This window comes from Panthera onca, chromosome B1 (genome assembly GCF_046562875.1).
Source record: "Panthera onca isolate mPanOnc1 chromosome B1, mPanOnc1 haplotype 2, whole genome shotgun sequence".
NCBI lineage: Eukaryota > Metazoa > Chordata > Mammalia > Carnivora > Felidae > Panthera > Panthera onca.
In genome coordinates this window covers 56,503,091-56,525,540 of record NC_138342.1, presented here as the reverse complement: position 1 = coordinate 56,525,540, position 22,450 = coordinate 56,503,091, and the positions used below count along the sequence as shown (strand labels likewise).

Sequence of the window (22,450 nt, the reverse complement as noted above, 5' to 3'; positions counted from 1 at the left end):
GTATATAAACTTTGTTTAAACCAAAAGCCTGATTTATGTCCCACCAAGCATACATTGCACACCTGTTTTGTAAATAAGCAGCCTAAAGGAAAACCATCTAGTCTTTAAGATATTGATCCATGTTCCTGCTCCTTGCATTTCTTGAAGTTAAATACTTATTATTCTTACCTATATGTTAATCTATAATCTTTTGAACTTCTACAAGATGTAAGAAAGTATATAGCCCTGTAAAAACTGTTCATTTTCTGAGCACTTTCTTCCCTATGAACAGCATGTTTCCTGGGTAGCTGTCCTAACTTAGGCTCAGATAAAGCTCTCTTACTTTAGGATTCTAAAGGTTTATGCATTTTGTGTTGATATCAGCAATATTTTAAAAAGATAATGCATTGCAACAAATTGGCATTTATTTTTTTAAGCGTGGAAGTTGATTCAACATTAAAAAATTAAACAATGTAATTCACTACATAACCAAATCAAAGGGAAAATTCATATTATTATTTCAGTGAACACAGAGAAGTCATGTGACAGAAGTCAGCTAAAGATTCATTAAAAAAAAAAATTCTCACCAATCTAGAAATAAACGGGATTTTCACAATCTGATAAAGGTAATTTGTGGGAAGTGCACAGATGACATCATACTTAGTTGTGAAATAATAAATGTTTTCTTCCTAAAAAAGGGACAGTGGAAACATGTCCATTTTTATTCCTTCTAATCACCATTACAGTGGATACCCTAGTCAGTTTAACAGGGTAAGAAAATGAATTACAAACATATAAATTGAATAGAAACAAGTGAAATTATTTTTATTTCCAGAAAATATTATTTTTTAGGTAGAAATGATATGGAATCCTCAAGTACCTATGGAAACTAATAAATATATTTAGTGAGATCTTATCATACAAGTACAATGTATAAAAATCAACTGTATTTCTATATACTAAAAATGGAAAGTGAAATTTAAAAACATAAAATACTTAGAAATAAATTTAACAAATTTGGAAGACCTCTACATTGAAAGCCACAATATACTTAAGAGATAAACTTAAAAAGGGGTCCTGGGTGGTTCAGTCAGGTAAGCATCTGACTCTTGATTTCTGCTCCGGTCATGATCTCACGGTTCATGAGTTCAAGCCCTGCATTGGGCTCTGTGCTGACAGTGCAGAGTCCATTTGGGATTCTTTCTCTCTCCCTCCCTTTCTTCCCCTCTCATGTTCTCTCTCACTCTCTCTCTCAAAATAAATAAACTTAAAAAAAGATACAAACTAAAAAAGACCTAAGTAAATATATATCATGTTCATGAATTGAAACACTCAATATTGTTAAGATATCAAGTCTTTACTAATTGATCTAGAAGTTAAGTACCATCCCATTAAAACTTGAGGAGAGTAGAAATTGGCAAACTGATTCTAAAATTTATACAGAAATGCAAAAGATATAAAGTTATAGTAACCAAGACCATGTGGTATTGATGCAAAAGCAGAAAAACACTTAAATAGAATAGATTATAATCCAAAGACAGATGCAGATAAAGTCAATTGATTTTCAATAAAGATTCCAAGGCAACTCAATTAGAAAATGATAGTCTTTTAAACAAATGATGCTAGTGTAACATAAACTAGGTATCTGTGTGGAAAAAAATTTTTCTTGCCCTATCTTCAGACTGTACATAAAAATTAATAGCTATAGAACTAAATAATGTAAAAGCTAAATCATTAAAAAAATCTTTAAGAAAACATAGGAACATATATTCATTACTTTGGAGTAGGTGAAGATTTTTTTAATAGGACACAAGAGGTACTAATCTTCCAAAAAATGACAAATCGAACTACATCAAAATAAAAAAAAAGTATTTTTAAGAAACTCCATTAAGAAATGAAAAGAACAAGATACACAATGGGAAAAGTATTCAAAATACATTTATTTGACCCATAATTTATTAAAAACTCTTACAATTCAATCATAAATGACAGAAGATTTGATTATAGTTTTTGGAAATGAAGAAAAATAAATGCCCAGTTAGCATAGAAAAACTGTATTAGTCATCAGGCAAACACAAATTAAAACCATGAGATGCTGCTTTATGCTTGTTAGAATAGGTAATGTTAAAAAGACAATTTTGAACTATTTCATATATTTGACTAGCTATACACTAAACTATTTAATAGATTAGGCTGAGATATAGGTGTAGGAGTCAGTGGTTATTTATAAATGTTTTCTAAAGTCAAAAAAATAATCACAACAATGTCCATGCAGCAATTTTTGAGAAAGAGAAGGGGATGGAGGTCAAACTTTTGAAGGTTAACCTTTGAAGGGAGAGCAACTCATGAAATTGGTTAAAACACACACACACGCACACACACACAAATGATGATTGTAAATGCTGGCCAGAGGTAGAGGAACTGGAATTCTGATACATTGCTGATCAGAGTATAAAATGGTACAGCCACATTGGAAACTACTTATCAGTTACTTACCACATACACTTACCCTATGATTTTGCTTTCCTTCTTGGTATTTACCAAAGAGAAAGAAAATGTGTGTTCATGATAGAATTTGTGTAAGAACATTCATAGCAGCTTTATTTGTAATAGTCAGTAATTGGAAACAACCCAATGTTCTTCAGTAGGAGAATGAATAAAGAACCTGCTACATTCATACAATGTAATACGCAGCTGAAGCAATAACATGGATGAATGACAAAAGCATTATATTGAGTAAAGGTTTCAGATACAAAAGAATATCTAGTATATGATTCAATGTATATACAGTTCCAGAATAGGCAAATATAGATAGATAGATAGATAGATAGATAGATAGAAAGAAAACAAATTTTAAAGTAGTAGCCTAGCATGAGTGTGGGAGACTAGATTGACTGGAAAAGAGCAGGAAGGACTTTCTAGGGGTGATAGAAATGTTCCGTGCCTTGATAGGGGTGGTGGCTACAAGGTACATACATAAATGTATGTACATATAAATATATGTGTCTGGGAATAAAACTCATCAAACCCACATACTTAAAATCTATGCATTTAAAAGTGATACTAGACTATGATGATAGATTGGATATGGGTTATGGGTATAACGTTGAAAGTGAGGTCATGTATGAATTCTCTATTTCAGTCTTGAACTAATGCTGCTGTAGTACATTTAGATAGGAAGCAACCAATGGAAAAAGGAGAAAGTTGGTATGGAAAGTTTTGATGAACATTGGAAACCATTCCCTATGAATTCATGGTATGATATGTGTTAAAAAAAAAAAAGACCTCAAGTCTGTAAAAATGTTTCTCTTAATTGAAGTGTGATGTCCCCTCCCCCCCCCCAAATATTTAAAGCAAGCAAGAAAACAAACAAACAAACAAGACCATTGTGAATTATAAAATCTAAGCAGAACTGATTTTGGACAAATTATTCTATGTAGAATTTTTCTGTTCAAATCAGTACAAAGTGAATTGGTTGAGCTGCTTCTCTGCTTCACTTTTTTTTCACTGGCCTGGGATGGGGAGATTGGGATAGTAGGGTTTAAACAAACAAACAAGCAAGCAAAGTATAGTTTTTTGCTTGTATTCTGGTGATATTTCCATTAACTATAACTTCTTCTTTGATAACAAAAAGGTATAGTTTAAAGCTCTTTTATGCAGTACTTTGAAAATGTAGAATATTTTATTGATAGCAAGTCTATTATTCAGATTTTCAAACATAGTTGTTGCTCATGAATACCTTAATATGACTTAACATCTTCCTGAAACAGATTGGATACTGAACAGTCACAGATTAGGGAATTTATTTTTTAAGCTAAGTCACTAAATTGGATCTGTTAAAGCTATCCAGAGTAATAAGGTGCTGTTAATATTTCCTAGAATAAATAAATAATTTCAGCATGCTTAGCTTAATGTTAATGTCTTTATAAAAACATTCTCAGAGTAACTTAATGTTTAACATTGTAGGATTTTATTTATGCAATACTTATCCATTGTATGCTTCCATCTGTTAATATTGTATTTATGTAATCCTCATATTTTTCACAATATTTATTACTGCAATCCCTGATTTGCAAATTCTTGACTTGATTTTCGTTTGATGCTTAGAGTTTTGCCATTTTCCCTGAATTCTGCTTCTCCTCACTGTGCCCTTGAACACAGTAGCTATGTTGTGCTTATCTCTCCTCTTTAGTCTCTGACCATCTCCTTTCTCCTCCTCCTTAATGAGAAGTTGAATGTGTGCTATGTTCCATAATGTTTTCTAAATAAACAGCATGAATTACCTCATGTAATTTTTCATGAACTCTTGGAATTTGGGGGCACAATGTTCCTAAGTGCTGAATACTGCTTTTATCAGACATCTGGATGTGTGAATCTCTAGGTCATGTCCAACATCAAGAGGTCAGTCAGTTACCTAGAATTACATTCATTCAATTCACTAATTTAGGGGAAAAGGATGAAATATAAGAGGAAAGTAGAGTAGGTGATTATTGGGTTGCTCTTCCATAGGTAAGTAGCAGTTTCCAGAGTCATAATGATATTAAATTCTGGAAAAGGTATGATTCTGGGATTTTTTTTATCAGGTTTAAAGCCTAAGATACTAATCAAATTTGTTTGAAACCACCTAACACATAATAGTCATTCATTCAGTCACTCATTTATACATTCAGATTTCTTTCTGTGTGCATATACTCACACACATCAACACACACCTACATACAAATATGTAAAGCATATTAAGTGTCAGTTCTCCTGTTTTCTCAGAATTTCAGCTGAAGCTCCAAAGCTGAGAAAATAAGTAAGAAGTCCTCCCATAATCACAGGTGAAAGGGGGAAAATTAATATTTTCTGAGTACAGTAAAACCTTGGATTGTGAGTAACTTGTTCTTCAAGTATTCTGCAAGACTAGAAAACATTTCTAATAAATTTTGACTTGATAAACGAGTGATGTCTTGCAATACTAGTAGCACGTGACAGCTAACCTCACATGGTCACAACTGAGGCAATGGTTCTTGAAATTCGCTTTGATATACAAGTGCTTTGGATTATAAGCATGTTTCTGGAACAAATTATGCACACCAACCAAAGTTTTACAACGTATTTTGTATGGCCAGCTATCTTAATTATGTTATTTCATGTACTTCCTTCAGAAGTTCTGAAAGATAAGTATTGTTATCTATGTTTTACACCTGAGAAAACAAATTTCAGGTTAAGTGACTTGCCAAAGGCTCAAAACTACATTGAGAGCCAGATCTGATGGAATCCAAAATCTGTGCTCTAGTTTTTACAGGATGCTGCCTCCTCAAAGCCGCCATACGTCTTACTAGGGAGCTACCCTTTTAGGTGATGACATCCACCTCTCTATGTAGCTGTGTCTTACGGAGAGTGTGCACTTCATGATATCTGCCACTAAATAATTTTGATTCTAAGCGGAAGTGCATCAGAAGGAGTCTAGCTGAATGGGCCTGGGGGTAACAATGAGATGATATGTCAAAGACAGGTACACACTTTAGGTCGTTAGTCACAATCACCACACTCACAAATCCAATGACAGTGTATCTTTATTCTCATTTTCCAGAGCTATTCTTTATCAATGCAATCAATGATCTAGTTGATTCAGTGATACTAGCTTCATTCTCATTCTTGTGACTTTCTAGATTATGCAATGATAGGATATTTGAAAAGAAATATAATTTTGTAAAGACGGGACTTATTAAATGATTGTATTATTTTCTATGACTTACTTAAAGAGTGCAATGCTATTTGTAAGTAAAAAGAAATTCAAGAGAAGAGTTTTTCATATATTTCAAAGAACTGGTATTAGCATTGAGAAAGCAAATAGCCTAAAGTGATATCCGAGGCACCGCCACTTCTTTTTCTCTGAAAAATAAGATAGGAGTATATTTTAATACCGGAGTGCTGATGCATAGGGGCACTTGTACCCCAATGTTTACAGCAGCACTTTCAACAATAGCCATATTATGGAAAGAGCCTAAATGTCCATCAACTGATGAATGGATAAAGAAGAGGTGGTTTATATATACAATGGAATACTACTTGGCAGTGAGAAAGAATGAAATCTGGCCGTTTGTAGCAATGTGGATGGAACTGAAGAGTATTATGCTAAGTGAAATAAGTCAGTCAGAGAAAGAGAGATACCATATGTTTTTACTCAAATGTGGATCTTGAGAAACTTTAACAGAAGACCATGGGGGAGGCGAAGGGGAAAAAAGTTACACAGACGGATGGAGGCAAACCATAAGAGACTCTTAAATACTGAGAACAAACTAAGGATTGATGGGGAGTGGGGGAGAGGGGAAAATGGGTGATGGGCATTGAGGAGCGCACCTATTGGGATGAGCACTGGGTGTTGTATGGAAACCAATTTGACAATAAATTATATAAAAAAGGAGTATATTTTAATACCAATAGACTGTTTTATGTAATATTTTCTAGATATTTTCCAAAATGCTTAACAAAAAGTTAGAAAACTTAACCTCTGGCACTGTTGTCACCTAGAGTAAAGGTCACACTATACTGAAATATTTTAGTATTTCTGATTAAATAACTTGAATTGAGTTGCATTATACAAAATGTCACATTATAAAAGTGACTTTTCTAAAGAGGTGCTAAACTATTCAATTCTGGTTGGATTTTTGTAGATTTTTTTTCAACTGAAGAATGCTAAGTATTCATTTTCATAGAAGGAGGAATCAGAAAAGACTCTTAGCAGGGAGGAGATTTCAAAAAAACCTTTGCCTTTTACTTTTCCCTTGAGGCCAGATTGTTTGCTTTTTAGTGTCTGCTCTTTATTTCTTGGTGCCATTCCAGCTTGCCCTTCTATCAAACACCCATGAGCCTCGGTCAACCAAGCCCATTAGGACAGGTAATTAATTAAGGTTATATTTGATAGAAAAGTCATGGAATTTTTAATTTCCATGAGATTGTGCAATTTTTTTTAACCCTTGGAGACTTTATTTCATTCCAAGCCAACACAGATGTATTGGCAAAGTTACTTCTACCTTGCAAAGCAAAGTGATGATTTAGGAGAACTGATTCTATATTGTGTTTGTAGAATGTCTTTTACACATTTACTACCTATGTTTTCAGAGTTAATACCAAACATATAGCATAGGCATACATGATTCTCAAAAATTTATTTTTATTTTAAAAAACATTGCTAAAGTCCCCCAAATTATTAGCTTTGCAGGACTATCTAAACACTAACTTCCCCCCTTTTGATAAGACCTCTTCATTAGTTCCCCTGACAGTTTTTTGTTTCTCTTTTAATTTAGGGTATGTCATGGTATTTAATGCATGCCTCTTGGCAAATACTTACCAAAAACTCTGAACGATTAGGACACCATCTTATGGTTCCTTTCGGTAATCAGTATTGGCCTAGTGAGAAAAGGACATTCACAAGAAGTTCTTATTAAATAAAAATTAAATTGTATTCTAATTAATTGATTATGAATAATCAATTATTGGCCTCCCTATTCAAGGTAAAGACCACATATTTTACTATATCATTACCTCTCTCATTATTTCCATGACTAAGTCCTATAAACATTAACTTTATATTTTCTATTAGATAACAATTTCTTACATAAAATGGATCTTTGTTTACCTTCTTTTCCATCACCTGCGGGGTAATAGTTGGGTCTATAGCAGGAGCAAAATAATTTGTAGTGCTGGGTTTTTGTGAAGTAGAAGGAATGAAAAGTCCTCTGTTGGCATGCTTAAAGTTTATCATTTCTTTTTGTGCTCCTGCTGGCTATGAAGAATTAGAAAGAAAACTAAGTGGTTACCGGTTCAAGTATGAGGTCAAAATTGGGAAGAATATAAAGCAATAGGATTGAGATGCAAGGGATGCAAAGGATTGAGAAGTAAATGACTTCATTGGTTTTCTAGGTTATAATCTATCATAGAAAGACTATAAATAAATACCAGCAAACATGGATGTCTCTTGATACCTGATTTTAAGTGAATGTACCTAGGAGTGTATCTTATATAGAGTAGTAAATATTTGGTAATCTGCATAAATTGAATCTTGACTGGCATAAGATTATGGGTGGAAAGAGGAATAATTGTTGATGGAAAAATAATAATAAAGTTTTCATTAAAATGCACAATAGTGCGGGAACCTGTAGGTTGTCAGTTGCTGATTTCTGGTAGGTAGCACAGTGTGGTGAGGAATCTTACCATCACAACAGTTTCAGAAGCTGTGTCTGTGAAGGGATCTAAAGCTAGTTGCTGCTGGACTCCCGGTATAACCTGAAAAATTGGAAAGTTTTTAAAAAGCCTAAATTTTTCATCTATAAAATAGTGGTTTTACATTCAAGGCAGTTAACACACGTCTCAACTTCTTTAATTTCAGTTTCTTAAAAACAAACATAATCATTTAGATTCGAGAAAGAGAAAAGTAACTTGTGACATGGGACATACAACTCTGCTTGTGTTGTTAGGAGCTTGCTGGACATTCTCTGCTGGGCTCTGGTGTTCTGTTGAATATTAACAACCCTGCAGAACACCAACATCAGACAAGGTCATGTCTGAACATGATGAAGTACAACAAAAACAAGATCACTCTGTAATTTTGTGTAAAGCAAGGTCACCATGCTAGCCACAAAAATACCAGGTATCCTCATATCCTGGATAATCTGAGTAACTCTTCTTTTTTTTATGAATCATAGCCTTTGCCTTGCTTTGTTGTTCTTATCTTCTAGGTAAGAATTGTTTAATTAACCAGTTGTAGAACTATCAATCATTTCTTGAGAATACCGAATTCAGAGTGAACCATTACTTCCTGAAGTCTCCCCAAAATCACCTGACAGAAGCCTAGAAGAGTCACCTTCCTATTAAGACACCCCCAGGGGTGCCTGAGTGATTCAGCTGGTTAAGTGTCCAACTTTTGATCTCAGCTCAGGTCATGATCTCATGGTTTATGGCATGGAGCCCCATGTAGGGCTCTGCACTGACAGCACAGAGCTTGGGATTCTCTCCCCCTCCCTCTCTGCCCCATCCTGCTCATGTGCTCTCTTTCTCTCTCTCAAAATAAAGAAATAAACTTAAAAAAAGATTTATTAAGAAAAAAAGACACCCAGAGTCCCCTATGTGTGTCCTCCGCTGTTGCAATGAGTAGATAAATCTAATTTTGTTCAACTATGGTGGTGTTCCTGATGGGTTTTGGATGAAGGGCACTGATGGATTTAATAGGTCATGAAGCAAGTCATTTGAAAAGTTAGTTTTGTTTTTAAAGAAAAATATGCATTACTTACAGGTTCTACTTGTACTGGAATATATCCAAATTGGGTATAGAATGGCATCTGTCAGATTTTTGGAAAATGTGTTAGATTTGTTGTATGATTTTTTCATAATTTTATAATAAATGATGACTTAAAATTATATATAATATTGTATTATATTATAATTATATTACATACTTTTTAAATAAAAGTTCATATCTTCTAGGTGATAAAAATTATTGATAAATTGCCAAGCATCTTTTTAATACTGTATTATTCCTAGCTTAAAATTTCCCCTTTCTCTCTAAATTAACACGTCTCAGAATTACTACTACCAGTCTCTTAAAGCATAATTTTCAGTTTTCTCTAATTTAGTTTTAGAGTGGTGATAAACTACTAAAAATTTCCCCCATTCTAACTAAAAGAAATCTAGTTATGTATGTGCCACCTGGAATTACATTAGAATTCCAAAAATGTATTGCAGGGCCACAAAGCTCAATATAAAGTTATCTAATTGTATCTAGTGATCCTAGGTGCTGTCTGTCATGGGGGATATTTATTTATTTATTTTTTAATAATAGCCACATGTAAATATGACAAGAGGGATGCTGGTAACTTTTAAAAAATTAGAAGATTTTTTCCAAGATGATGCAACCTTTGGCCTCTGATTTTACTGAAGTCCACTCCCTGACTTCGTTCTTTTTAAAATTCAGCTTCGAGCACTTCCATCTTAGTGATATGTTAGGAGAATGCACTATATCTTTTTGTCACCATCAGTCTAGGCTGTTGACTTTTGCAGTAAATATACTCAGATATTCTCTTCTCTGAAAATTTACTATAACTTCTCTATTCTCAGGAGGAACTAGTCAGATTACAATTAACTAGTAGTTACCTGCTCCTCAAATTGCTGTTGTCCTGTTTGTGGAGGTGACTGTGTGGCTGTCTGTTGAGGTTGTTCCCAAGGTAGGAGCATGTAGACTGGATAGTACTGAAACATCTATTTGTAAACAGAAAAGTACATAAGAGCTTCCATTAGATCCACATAGGTCTTTAAAAAAGTCTTCTAGGGGCGCCTGGGTGGCTTGGTCGGTTAAGCGTCCGACTTCGGCTCAGGTCATGATCTCACGGTCCGAGAGTTCGAGCCCCGCGTTGGGCTCTTTCTGACAGCTCAGAGCCTGGAGCCCATTTCAGATTCTGTGTCTCCCTCTCTCTCTGCCCCTCCCCTGTTCATGCTCTGTCTCTCTCTGTCTCAAAAATAAATAAACGTTAAAAAAAAAAAAGTCTTCTAATGTCAATATTGTTTTACAGCTGATATATATATATATATATATATATATATATATATGCATAAAGTAGTCCTTCTTTAAGCACATATATGCATATATGCATAAAGTAGTCCTTCTCAGACTTTAGAAATAACTCATATTACACATGATGCTGGACTTTAAGATTGCACTTAACAGAAGACCATGGGGGAGGGAAAGGGAAAAAAAAAAAAAGTTAGAGAGGGAGAGAGCCAAAGCATAAGAGACTCTTAGAAACTGAGAATAAACTGAGGGTTGATGGGAGGTTGGAGGGAGGGGAGGGTTGGTGATGGGCATTGAGGAGGGCACCTGTGGGGATGAGCACTGGGTGTTGTATGGAAAACAATTTGACAATAAATTTCATATTAAAAAAAAAAAAAGACTGCTTGGTCAAACACATTAAGGAAGTAGTAAAATAACAAGATTTTCAAAAATGGCACCTTGGGCCTTACATAAAAACTGTAGATTTTATATACAGACATCATGTACAAATTACTTTGCGAATATCTAAGAAGAGAATAGTTTAGCAGCATTTTCCATATTTTGTGAGAATCACTATTCTGCAGGATATGGTATTAGAAGTTCTATGATAAGGAACGAATTCTCAAGAATGTTTTGCTTTAATAATTGCCATTTTGAGACAATCCTTATGCATTTTTAGAATATTGGGCAACCCAGAAATAGACAAGGAAATGCTTTAACTGCAAGTTTAACATGCCACACATTATCATGTATTGGCTTCCATTTATAGCTGTGTGTGTCTACACATGTATATTTGTTTACAGAAAATGGGGACCTTAGTATGTACATAGAGTTTAGTATGCTGTTTTGTTTCCTTGCATAATTAAATAAGAGACAATAATAGATATAAGAGTTAAAAAACAAAAACAAGTGTAGTTTGAGAAGTACATTTTATGCAGTGGTTCTTACTTTTGGCTATGAGTTAAAATCACCTATTTAGCATTTTAACAGATAATCATACTTGGGATCTACTCATCAGGTCTTGATTCATTAGGTGTGGGCAGGGTCTGGGCATTTGTAATTTTGAAAATTACAGAGGGTGGAGAGCCACTGGTTTAGTGGTTAAAAGAAGGATGAAGAATTATATTCCCAGTCATCTATTTACTTCCATTAGGATTGGGAATTTAATCTCACTAAGACTTAGTTTCCTGATCCTTAAAATGAAGCAGTTTCACTTACCAAGTATAGAATGAGGTAATGTCTAGAAGTAACTTTTATTTTATGATAAGGGTGGGACAAAATTACATAATTATGATTACATGGGAGCCAAGTGGTGTAAGTTTTGATGAAATGGTCAGTTTTCTGCTGGTGAATAATTTATCTATGTCCCTATTTCTTTGAACCTAGTTTATTATAAAATTAATTAAACTAATCTTAAGAGGGTTTTTCGTATTACTCTAATGATTATACTAGTTGGCATTCATTTTTTAAGATCTCTTATTTAATAGAAATCACCATTTGATTGTAATATGAAGTTAAATTGAAAATACACACAAGAACCTGGAAATATTTTGAGCAGAGTGCCATACTGCCAAATAACATGGTAAGCGTTTTTTTATCTCTTCATCATATCATAATTTATCAATTTAACACATCTACCTCTAAAACAAAATTCAGGGTTGGAAAAAGTCGGCCTACAGTATTTTTTTAGTTCCCAAATGCCAGTACAAATGCCATGCAGAGGGAACGTGACTTACGGCTTGGTGAGCTCCTTTATTCCCAATACACTAATGCCCTGGAAACTCGGGAATCTCCTTAGCTGTTCTTCCTTCAGGAGTTATTATGTAAGCCTAAAATTAACAAACTGATGCAATCCCAGCAATGGTGGCACTAGACAGAGATAATTGTATAAGTTTCATAGCCCTGCTATAGGACTCAGAGCTACAAATATAAAAGAAAGCATTAGGTGGAGAGTATATATAGCCATCTGTCTGTAGGAGTGACAGTATTCCATTCATTTACCTGTGCTTGCTCTTGAGGCATTTTGAAGGAGAACACATAGGGCATAACCTGCCGAAAAAAGGTATAAAAAATTATACTTGACTTTTGAAAATATATTTAAAAAATTTTTTTTTTTTTTTAATTTTTTTTTCAATGTTTTTTATTTATTTTTGGGACAGAAAGAGACAGAGCATGAACGGGGGAGGGGCAGAGAGAGAGGGAGACACAGAATCGGAAACAGGCTCCAGGCTCCGAGCCATCAGCCCAGAGCCCGACGCGGGGCTCGAACTCATGGACCGCGAGATCGTGACCTGGCTGAAGTCGGACGCTTAACCGACTGCGCCACCCAGGCGCCCCTAAAAAATATTTTTTAATGATTATTTTTGAAAGAGAGAGAGAGACAGAGTGCAAGCGGGGGAGGGGGGGAGAGAGAGGGAGACATAGAATCCAAAGCAAGCTCCAGGCTCTGAGCTATCAGCACAGAGCCTGATGGGTGCGAACTCACAAACCAGGAGATCATGACCTGAGCAGAAGTTGGATGCTTAACTGACTGAGCTAACCAGGTGCCCTTAAAGATATATTTTTTAGATGTTTACTTATTTATTTTGAGAGAGAGAGAGAGAGAGAGAGAGAGAGGATGCACACTTATGAGCGGACACACATGAGCAGAGGAGGGGCATAGAGAGAGAGATTGAGAGCAGACTCTGTGCTGTAGTGTACAGCCAGATGCAGGACTCAGTCCCACAAACCACGAGATCATGACCTGAGCCAGAATCAAGATTCAGATGTTTGAGGCTCCTGGGTAGCTAAGTCGGTTAGGTGGCCAACTTCGGCTCAGGTCATAATCTCATGCTTGGTGAGTTCGAGGCCTGCATCAGGCTCTGTGCTGACTGAAACTCAGAGCTTGCAGTCTGCTCTGGACTCTGTATCTCTCTCTTTCTCTGCCCTGTCCCACTCACACTGTCTCTCTCTCTCTCTCTCTCTCAAAATGAATAAAACATTAAAAGATGTCAGATGGTTAACCGACCGAGTCACCCAGGCACCCCTGTACTCGACTTTTTAACATAAAATTCCGGAGCTGTTCTTCTTAGACCTAGCCACTACATGTGTAATTTATATACAAGAATTCTGTGACAACAAAAGGGTATCTATTATGTGTATGTCATTAATGAAAATTGTTTCTTTTTTAAAGATGAAATTTCTCTATCTTTTCTAAGACTTGTTTTATCACTTTTGATTTGTGACTGTGATATAATAGCTGATTTAAATAGCTTTTTTTTTCATGTGAGAAATCAGAAAAGATAGGGAAGTACTTCCAGTGATGGTAGAGAAAATTATGAGGAAGAATTCTCTCTCAGTAACCCCTGTCTTATTTTAAAGAACTCCTGTCTTGTTTTTTGTTTGTTTGTTTGGATTTTGTTTTTAAGAGATAGAGAATGAGCAGGGGAGAGAGAGAGATCATGACCTGAGCTGGAATCAAGAGTCAGACGTTTAATTGACTGAGTCACACAGGCACCCTGCTCCTGTCTTATTTTAAAGCTGATTCGTAATTCATTTTCACATTCAAAGTGAGTTACCTCTCCAAAGAATAATGTGGGAGAGGCTCTACTTACATGATTAGAGCCCTGTTGGGTCTGTGGTGATGTTTGAGGCTGTGAGGGGTCCAGCTGTCCCACCTGAGTTCCCTGGGCAAAACTGACCCATCCTGGGAAAGGTGTCTGATTTGGGAACAGTCCAGCCAACCGGTCAAAAGCTGATAAAGAGAATTGGGAGAGCCCTGGAATTTGAGCTTGCTGCTGCTGTTGTAGAATCCCAGAGAAAGGAGGAATCCATGAATTAAATGGGCCCTGGGAGGACATGAAAGAAAGGAAGAATTTCTCTTTCATTTCAGAAAGAATTTAAAATCAGTCCTGAGCAAGAAAAGGACAAAATGTAAACGATTTCTGCAATTCTACTGCAGCATTATAAAAAAGGACAGCATTTTAGGACATTATGAGCTGTGCAAATAGCATGACCAATGCTGAATTCCCAGAGATCATAAAAAATATGGGGCAGAGTGAGGTGGATGAAGGGTATGGTTTCTGCAGTTGCCAGACTGGTTGTAAATCTTCTTCTTCAACTGAGTATGACTTTGTGTAAATAGTTAATTTAACTATCTCATAGTTGTGAGAATTTGTGTCTGGTATGTGTCAAGTTCTCAGTAAATAAATCTTAATCAGATTACAGCTTTTACTTTTGTCTTCAAACAAAGGTCATTAGAATATATGGGATGAATCCATAACCTTGATAATTGAGATTTCAGAAATGAAATCAGAAAACATTTTGTCCTCATACAAACTACTGTAAAAAAATGTCATAGGCAAATCTTCTTAGAATAATCAAAGAGGTACCTGAAACTGTAGTGGCTGAAGCTGAGCAGTATTAAGATTCAGAAGTAACTAGAAAAGGAAAGATAATATGAAAACCAGATTATTACACATGCTAAAACGATTAAGAACGATGTTTACTACAAATAAAGAACAAGTCAGAGCTGACTGATCCGTTTCCTGCTAGTGGTGTTTTCTCACTAAGCTTATGCTAAATTACTGTGATTAGAGATTAGGATTTAACCACCTCTCCCCTGCTATGTATAAACTTGCAAAACTTCAGCCCATTCCAGTGGGTTAGCCACTCACTTTATGCTCTTAAACTCCTATACACATCTGTATTAGGTGCTATTAGAATAAAAATATATATGACATACTATCTCTGCCTTTAAAGAGTTTACTGTCAAACAGGGGAGCAAAATGATATTCTAGAAATAACCTGGTACACCCAATAAACATCAGTATTGGAAATGTATTTGGATATAAGAGCTAATGGATAGGCATGCAGGGTAAATTAATGAAGGCTTTTATCTCTACTCTACTGGGTTTCCATAGAAAGAAACAACCAAGATGGAGAGATCGTTGTAAGTATTTCAACTAACCTCATTGCTGTTGCTTGCAGACATAAGGCGCTGTGGGATAAGCTAAAAAATAAACAACAAACAAATGGTGAAAGAAGGATTTGTTAAAGGTTCCCCACAATGGTTTTAGTTATACCATAAGATCACTTACTGGGGCTGACATTGTGGCTCCCAGAAGCCCAAGAAGAATTATAGTTTTCATTTTCAGATGAAATAGCTAGAAAATAAGTTGTAAAATTGACCTTTAAAGAGAACCTCTGTGTAAAAATCATGATAACAATAATGTGTTAGTATTGTTCCATCAGAGGAGTGGTTGGGTGAATTCTATAGTATTTACTTATATATCAGGATTTAAAATAAAAAAGGCATACTTATAAATATCTATAACAGACCTTATTCTTTTTCTCAGAGCAGCTCTTTATAAAAACCAGAATTGTTTGCTTCTCCTCTTAGCTTGACCAAATCGTTCATTTGGTGGCATGTGATGTAGTTGAATGAGTTAAAGAACAAGGTGGCATCCTCCCTTGCGATGTTTTGTACTTAAGGGGATGGGTCCTTCTGATCATGAGAGGCCCATCAGTAGGTCTTTATGATAAAGATAATTTTAATGTCTGTTTAATGTAGTAGTAAAAATACTACAATAAATATCTGACAATAGCAGTCTAATAACAGATAAAAGTTCATTTAAAAATCTAATGACATTAAAGTATCTTAAAACTAGGCAACTGAGTCAATATTTTTCTAATTTGGGGAAAGATTATCAAATAAAACTGTAATATTGATTTATAGTGTAACGCATGGAAGCATATTATATCTTGTCCTCCAGATGTAAAAACTCCTGCCCTAATTCAAATTACTGACCTACATAAGCATTTAGGGTGACCCTGGTAGTTTATTCTACAGGAGTTGACTGATTTGGGCCCTTAAAATTATGAAAGCAAATATTTTGGTATCTTACCTTAATCCTTTGCCTAAGAAGAGAAATCTAAACCCATGCAAGATCTGTGTTCTTTTTATCTTTCAGCTCTGCTGCTTGAAGCTTCTCTTAAATTTAAAAACCCATCTTTAGAAAAGAATGACCAATCATTTTTCAAAGGGACTAGTGATTTAGTGGGTTTCAGACAATGGCTTAGCTAATAACCACTTTCCTAATCATCGAGGTAGTACATGGGATTCCCACACTTTTAGTAATGTCCTTAAATTATCCTCTGACAAATGTTTCCCTGTGATCATTCCTAGCTTCTGCTTTGGTTATGACTACATCTTCTAGAATAATTTCATTCTGCTCCATTTATCATCTTAAAATGGATACAGTAATAGAGTAGCCTTTAGGCCTTTATTCAAGGATTAATGGGTGATTATTTTTTATTTCAAGAGTAAAATACAGAATTACTAGATGTAAGAGGTCTAAAAGATAAAAATCCAAAACCTACTCAGAGGCAGTTAAGATCCTCTGGTTCTTCAGTGTTGGACTGAGTAAATATGAACTAATTTTATTTAGGTTCAACCTTGAAAATATCAGTATATCTCCATTTACCTACAGAATGAAATCCTAAAATCATTACTAATTTCTATGTATCTATGACACATCTGTGACCCATGTGATCATGTTGCTTGGAATAAGTAATTTAATAAATATGAAGCATGATGGCCTACATTTTAAAAATAAATGGCGAATGTTTTGTGTTTTAAAACATCCCTTTTGCTAAATATGATTTTAGCATTCAAAATACAACTGTTATGATCCATACTTCATTGTTACTTAAATTTTCTTCATAATGTGTTTTGCATTTGTCTTGTTTTTCTTTGCTGTTAGTATTGACCCTCTTCTAGTAGACAGTCCAAGATCATAAGCATTGCCATAATGTATTATCAGTTAATTTCCATTGGAAGAGTTCTTTTGCTAACTTAATCTTGAATAACTAATGGTAGCTATCATGCAGGAAAACAACATTATTACCTTTCAATGAATTTGTCTTTCTTAGCAGGATGAGACACTTCTTGAATTTGCATGGTTCATTAATGCTGAAAAATATGCCATTTTTTATATAGCCAAAAAAAAAAAAAAAAAAAAAAAAGAAAAGCTACAAGGGAAAAAAATAGTAAAGATAACAAGACCCCTTCCTTTACTAAAGCAGAGAAGCCACAACTAGGATTTTCTATCTGTTAGAAAGGAATTTTCCCAAGATTTACAAAAGTTTCCTTTTAGATTAGCCAAATATTTAGACTGCCCCAGATGTTGATGCAGATTTAACTAGAGCTTGGTGGTTAATGTAACCAGTTGTTGCCTGGAAAATCCAGTATTTGGGTGGGTGGGTGAACTAGATAGATGGCTCTAAATTGTCTGATGACATACTTCCAATTAATGACCTTGGTCTATTCTGAATATTGTCAAATTAAATTTAGTACACCATTAAGGTCTCAGTCTCAGAGGTTTTCTGTTGCATTGTTGGGGTCTTAGGCAGCTAACACTACTACCGAGCCAGAAAGTTGTCAGGGCCCAGCACTGGAAAAGTTAGGGACTGTATCACAGAGCCAAAATATAGTCAATGTAAAAATCAGCTTGATGATGAATAGTTTCAACTAGCTACATTCCTTAAATGTGAAGGCAGTTGGAAGGAAATTTCTGTTATTGTTTTCTTTTTGTTTTTATTTTCCACACTTGAGTATTCTAAAGCAAAGCAGTTGAAACTCTCCAGTTATACAACAAATTGAAGTAGAAAAGAGCAGGTTATACTTTCCTACCTGATACCTCCCTATATCATTGGTGGCAAAGTTATCTCTGGGCAGGAGGGAAAGTAGCAAGGGGTTCTCATTTAATTCTTACCACACCATAGTGTGGATATTGTCTGTGTCTCTTTTTTACATTGAGCTATGTTGAACTTATTCATTTTTTTTTGGTCCATTCACCCAGTAGCTATTCCATTGACTTTGTGAAATAAATAGGTTCTTTTATTCAAAGAAGAAAAAGGTGATACACATCCAGAGCAATGTCAGTCTTTATGGATTAAGGTACAGGGACCTTAAGTTGAGGAAACCTTACAATGAGGATATCCTGAGCCAGAGATTGTGACTGTGACTTCATTACTTTGTTTTAGTTTGATGACCAGAACACCAGATACCCTTTTATTCAAATAAAAATACAAAAACACACATCAGTGCCAAGTACATATGACTGTTGGATTATGTACCATTAAAATGATCCGTACCCTTACTCTGTTCCAATAACGTAGATGGTGAAGCACAAATAACAATGGCTTATATATTAGTCCTTTCAAAATGTTATCTCTGCTTTCCTTTCCCTTAAACCAACCTGAAAAATCAGTTAAGAGGTTGACAGAGAGCCATGGTGAAGTAAATCAGTATTCTGCACATCAAGAGAATAGAGTTTGAATTTTAGCACTGCTTATAATAAAATAATTTTCTTGTATTTGAGTTATAATTTTCTAGGAGCTTCTAATGACATATCAAGGTAAACAGGATACTTATATCATTGCCACATTTCAGTGAGAAAGCTGAGGCACAAGGTTCAGCAACTTCATTCATTCATTTATTCATACAACACACGTTTATTGTATAACTTCTATATCCATGTCCTTATTGGGTTTTGAGAACTTAGTACTAATAAAACAGACATGATTTCTGCTTCATGGAAATTACTGTTAGTTTTCTACTATCAAAGGATTTCCAGAATAATGGCCAGTATACTGGTCTTTTGATTATTAATCAAGTAGTCTTTCCAAATCACCAAGCTGCCTAACCAGGGAGAAGAGAGACAGCACAATTCCAAAGATAATTAACAACAATAACAAAATAATAAATGATAAAAGTGAGTATTTTCATTTATTGCCAGAGTTGAATAATGAATCTCAGTTCAATCAAGGTAACTGGTGACTCTAACAATTACTTCGTTATTAATTTGTACAGTAAATACAGAGGATAAGCAAGCTGTCAATCATATCTTTTCTATTACATAGTAGAGTGCTTACTTCTAACTTCTATGAGACCTTACTGAAGTGCCCCCTTCTGTTTAATAGTGTACATTACTGGATATTAATCATCACCTGCCCACTATGCCAATACATTCTAGCTTAATGGCTTTGGCTTGATAATATGAGTCTAAATTTATTATATTTCAGATTTATAGGTACATGCATGTGAATTATGTCTATAAAATATAATTTCCAGGATTAACTTGTTCAGGAATAGAGATATTAAGAAAAATAAGGTTATATATACCTCCTTTTTTCAAAAAAGGGCCCAGGAGGTTCAGAGTAATTGAGAAGCCACTATACAATTAAGCTTGGGCTACAAAACTATCAACTGACTGTAATTCCATAAAGTGTAGCCTGTAGAGCATTCTGTGGGAGGCACATTGTCTCAAACACACCCCATCCTGGTTTGGGCATAATCAACACTCGCCTTTTCTGAAAAGCACTTCTTTTGTCCTCTAACCTGAAATGGTTTCTTTTTCTGCTGAACTACTATCATATTTATTTGTGTCCTTTGCTCTTTGTAAATTTCAGACAACTACTTTCATGACCCATGTATCTGTTTCTTCTTTTTGTCTGGCACTAAACTGGTTTCTGTATGATAACTTCTCAGAAACAAACTCCATTTTAATAAAAATATTGTAGTTTTAGTAACTTGATTTAAGATTAGGGTCTTTGGGTGATTTCTGGCTTTTCCCCCCTGACATCTAGCCAAGCCCACACTGTGGTCATGGGGCTTCTTGTTAATGTTGCGGTCAAGGGCAGTAGTCAGACCAGTCTGACTTAATTCTCCCTCAGAATTGTGTTGATTGTCTTCTTTTTCTATTTTGTTACATTAAGAGTGTATCTCCTTAACAAGATTTTATGCTTTCTGACAACACTGGTATTTTATGGCTCCAAATTTTGCTGTCTTGTCTTCCTTTTTTCTTCTTCACTTCCTTTTCCTTGACTTCTTCTATATATTTACTCATTTCTTCTTTTGTCTCCTACTCCATTTATTTCCTTTTCTTCCACCTTTCCTGGTTTACAAACTGTCCAGTGATCTGACTCTTGCCTTGTTCCCCTACTTGACTGCTTCTCATGTCAGTCCTTGTTCACCAAGCTCCAGCAATGCTAGTTTTCTCTCTGAAGTTTGAACATGTAAAATCTATTCCTGCCTCAAGGCCTTAGTTGTTTTCTACGCCCAGAATGCTGTCTCTTTGATCACTGAGGAGCCAGAGTCTTCTTATCATTCAGCTTAGGAGTCATCCTACAAAAGGATGTTCCCAGACTACCCAATCTAGAGAAGCCACCTCTGTCATATCACCCTACTTAAATTCTCTGCAAAGGCTGTATCACTGTTTCATAACTGATAATTTGTTTACTTATTTATTTATTCTTTTTAGTAGTATTAATAATTATTTGTTTTTATTTTTTACATTCCATTACTAGAATATAGTTCCATTACAGCAGAATCTTTTTTTTTTTAACTTCTTTATCTCAGTGCCTAGAGTAGTGTCGGGCCCATAATAAATACTCAAGTATTTGTTGAACGATTGTATGAAAATTCTTATGACTTGGAAATTCCAAAGATACACTTACAGAGTGAGATTAAATGTTACTTACAGCACTGACAGATATGGAAAGTCATTGAAGTGTTTGATGAGGAGACATTATATTGTTTAATAAATTACTCTTCTTTCTAGAAATTTATTCTGTTATATAGGCATATTATAATACAACAAAATTATTAATGCAGTGTCTTTCATATTCCAAACAAAAATTATACCTCTGGCTTGGTTTAAACACTTTTCTAATATAGAGTCTGTTACCTCATTTCTGGTGAACTTACATGAAGAGTTTGGTAGAAAAGAGTGGTCATTTGTAATTATGTGTTTCTCTATTAGTAATGTCTTAGTCCACACCTTAGCAATTTTAGAAGTGTCTGCTTTTTTTTTTTTCCTGCTTGCTATTTGAACACCAAAAGGAGAACTGATATTTGTTGTTTGGAAAATGGCTCAGTGTCAAGTCTGATTGTAGAATTAAGGAAAGAAATTGGAACTAAATTGTTAGACAGAAGGATTAGAAGTAGGAAAAAATCAGTATAAAATTTATGAAAAATAATGTTATAAATGGGAATTGTATGCTGGGGGGTCACTCAACATAATAGACTCAGATTATGAAGATGAATATAGCTAAAAGTGCTGCTAGATATTATTCTGTCATTCTGCTCCACCTTGGAAATAATTCTGTCTGAATTACCAGTGTTGGGTCAGTTGGTCACCCGTATTCACCTTACCCTGTCCTTTGGAATTATTGATGAAAAAAACTCTTCTTTAGTTTCTAACTCTTCTTTTTCAGAATCGTATTTGTCTCTGTAGTGGATGCTGTGATGTCCCAACCAGAGCCCCGTTCTGAAATGAAGGATTTATTGCCCTAGCTTCTGGGAGTGCTAACAGCAGTCAGCCTCAAGATTTGCCTCTCTTGCCTCCCTCAAGGGCTTCTCTCTTCCCGGGCCAACAAACACCCTGTAACTAGTCCACTAAAGGCCAGGTCTCTTACCACCCAGATCCAGAATTCTGTATTGGGATTGACTAAAGCCTTTGTTGACACAGCAGCTGATCCCGCTTCCTTCTCCTCCATTCCATGGATGTTAAGTCTGAAGACTCTTAATAATTTTCCTGCATGTTAATCTCTACCTCAGACTGCTTTGGGGATCTCAACCTGAGACAGTCACCAAGTTGTTAATCATGGAAATATTACCTTTGAGTGACATGTTCTAAAGATTTGATCATATTTCCTCAAGTGTTAATTTCTCATCACGTTAGCCACTTCTGAATCACTAGAGAGAATAGATTATTTGTATTGAGAAGTAGCCTCTAATGTGCTACTCTCATTTATCATGTGTTGAATTGTGAATGTCATTATTTCTGTGCCTTAGGCCATGGTCTGATATACAGAACTAAGCTTTTCATTAGACTTTTACTGTTATATATTTTACTGTATATTGAATAAGAACAAATATTATCTGAAATAATGGCC

At 35.0% G+C, this 22,450-nt stretch overlaps 1 protein-coding gene and 1 long non-coding RNA gene across 13 annotated transcripts in view; one reads left to right on the top strand and one right to left on the bottom strand.

Moving 5' to 3' along the window:
- LOC144616175 (uncharacterized) overlaps positions 1 to 22,025 on the top strand; it is a 164,328-nt gene extending 142,303 nt beyond the window's left edge. For all 12 annotated transcript variants that reach the window (XR_013555261.2, XR_013555259.2, XR_013555264.2 and 9 more), the window contains one exon: positions 21,770 to 22,025. This is a non-coding gene — a long non-coding RNA (uncharacterized LOC144616175). The remainder of the gene's footprint in view (positions 1 to 21,769) is intronic.
- ODAM (odontogenic, ameloblast associated) lies at positions 7,461 to 15,639 on the bottom strand. Its single transcript, XM_060655859.1, has 10 exons — positions 15,589 to 15,639; positions 15,459 to 15,500; positions 14,881 to 14,928; positions 14,104 to 14,337; positions 12,512 to 12,559; positions 10,117 to 10,221; positions 9,258 to 9,305; positions 8,182 to 8,253; positions 7,607 to 7,753; positions 7,461 to 7,472 (listed from the first exon to the last, which is right to left on the bottom strand). The coding sequence occupies exons 1-10, from the start codon at positions 15,637 to 15,639 to the stop codon at positions 7,461 to 7,463; spliced, it is 807 nt and encodes a 268-aa protein (XP_060511842.1).
- Positions 22,026 to 22,450: the final 425 nt, after the last annotated feature.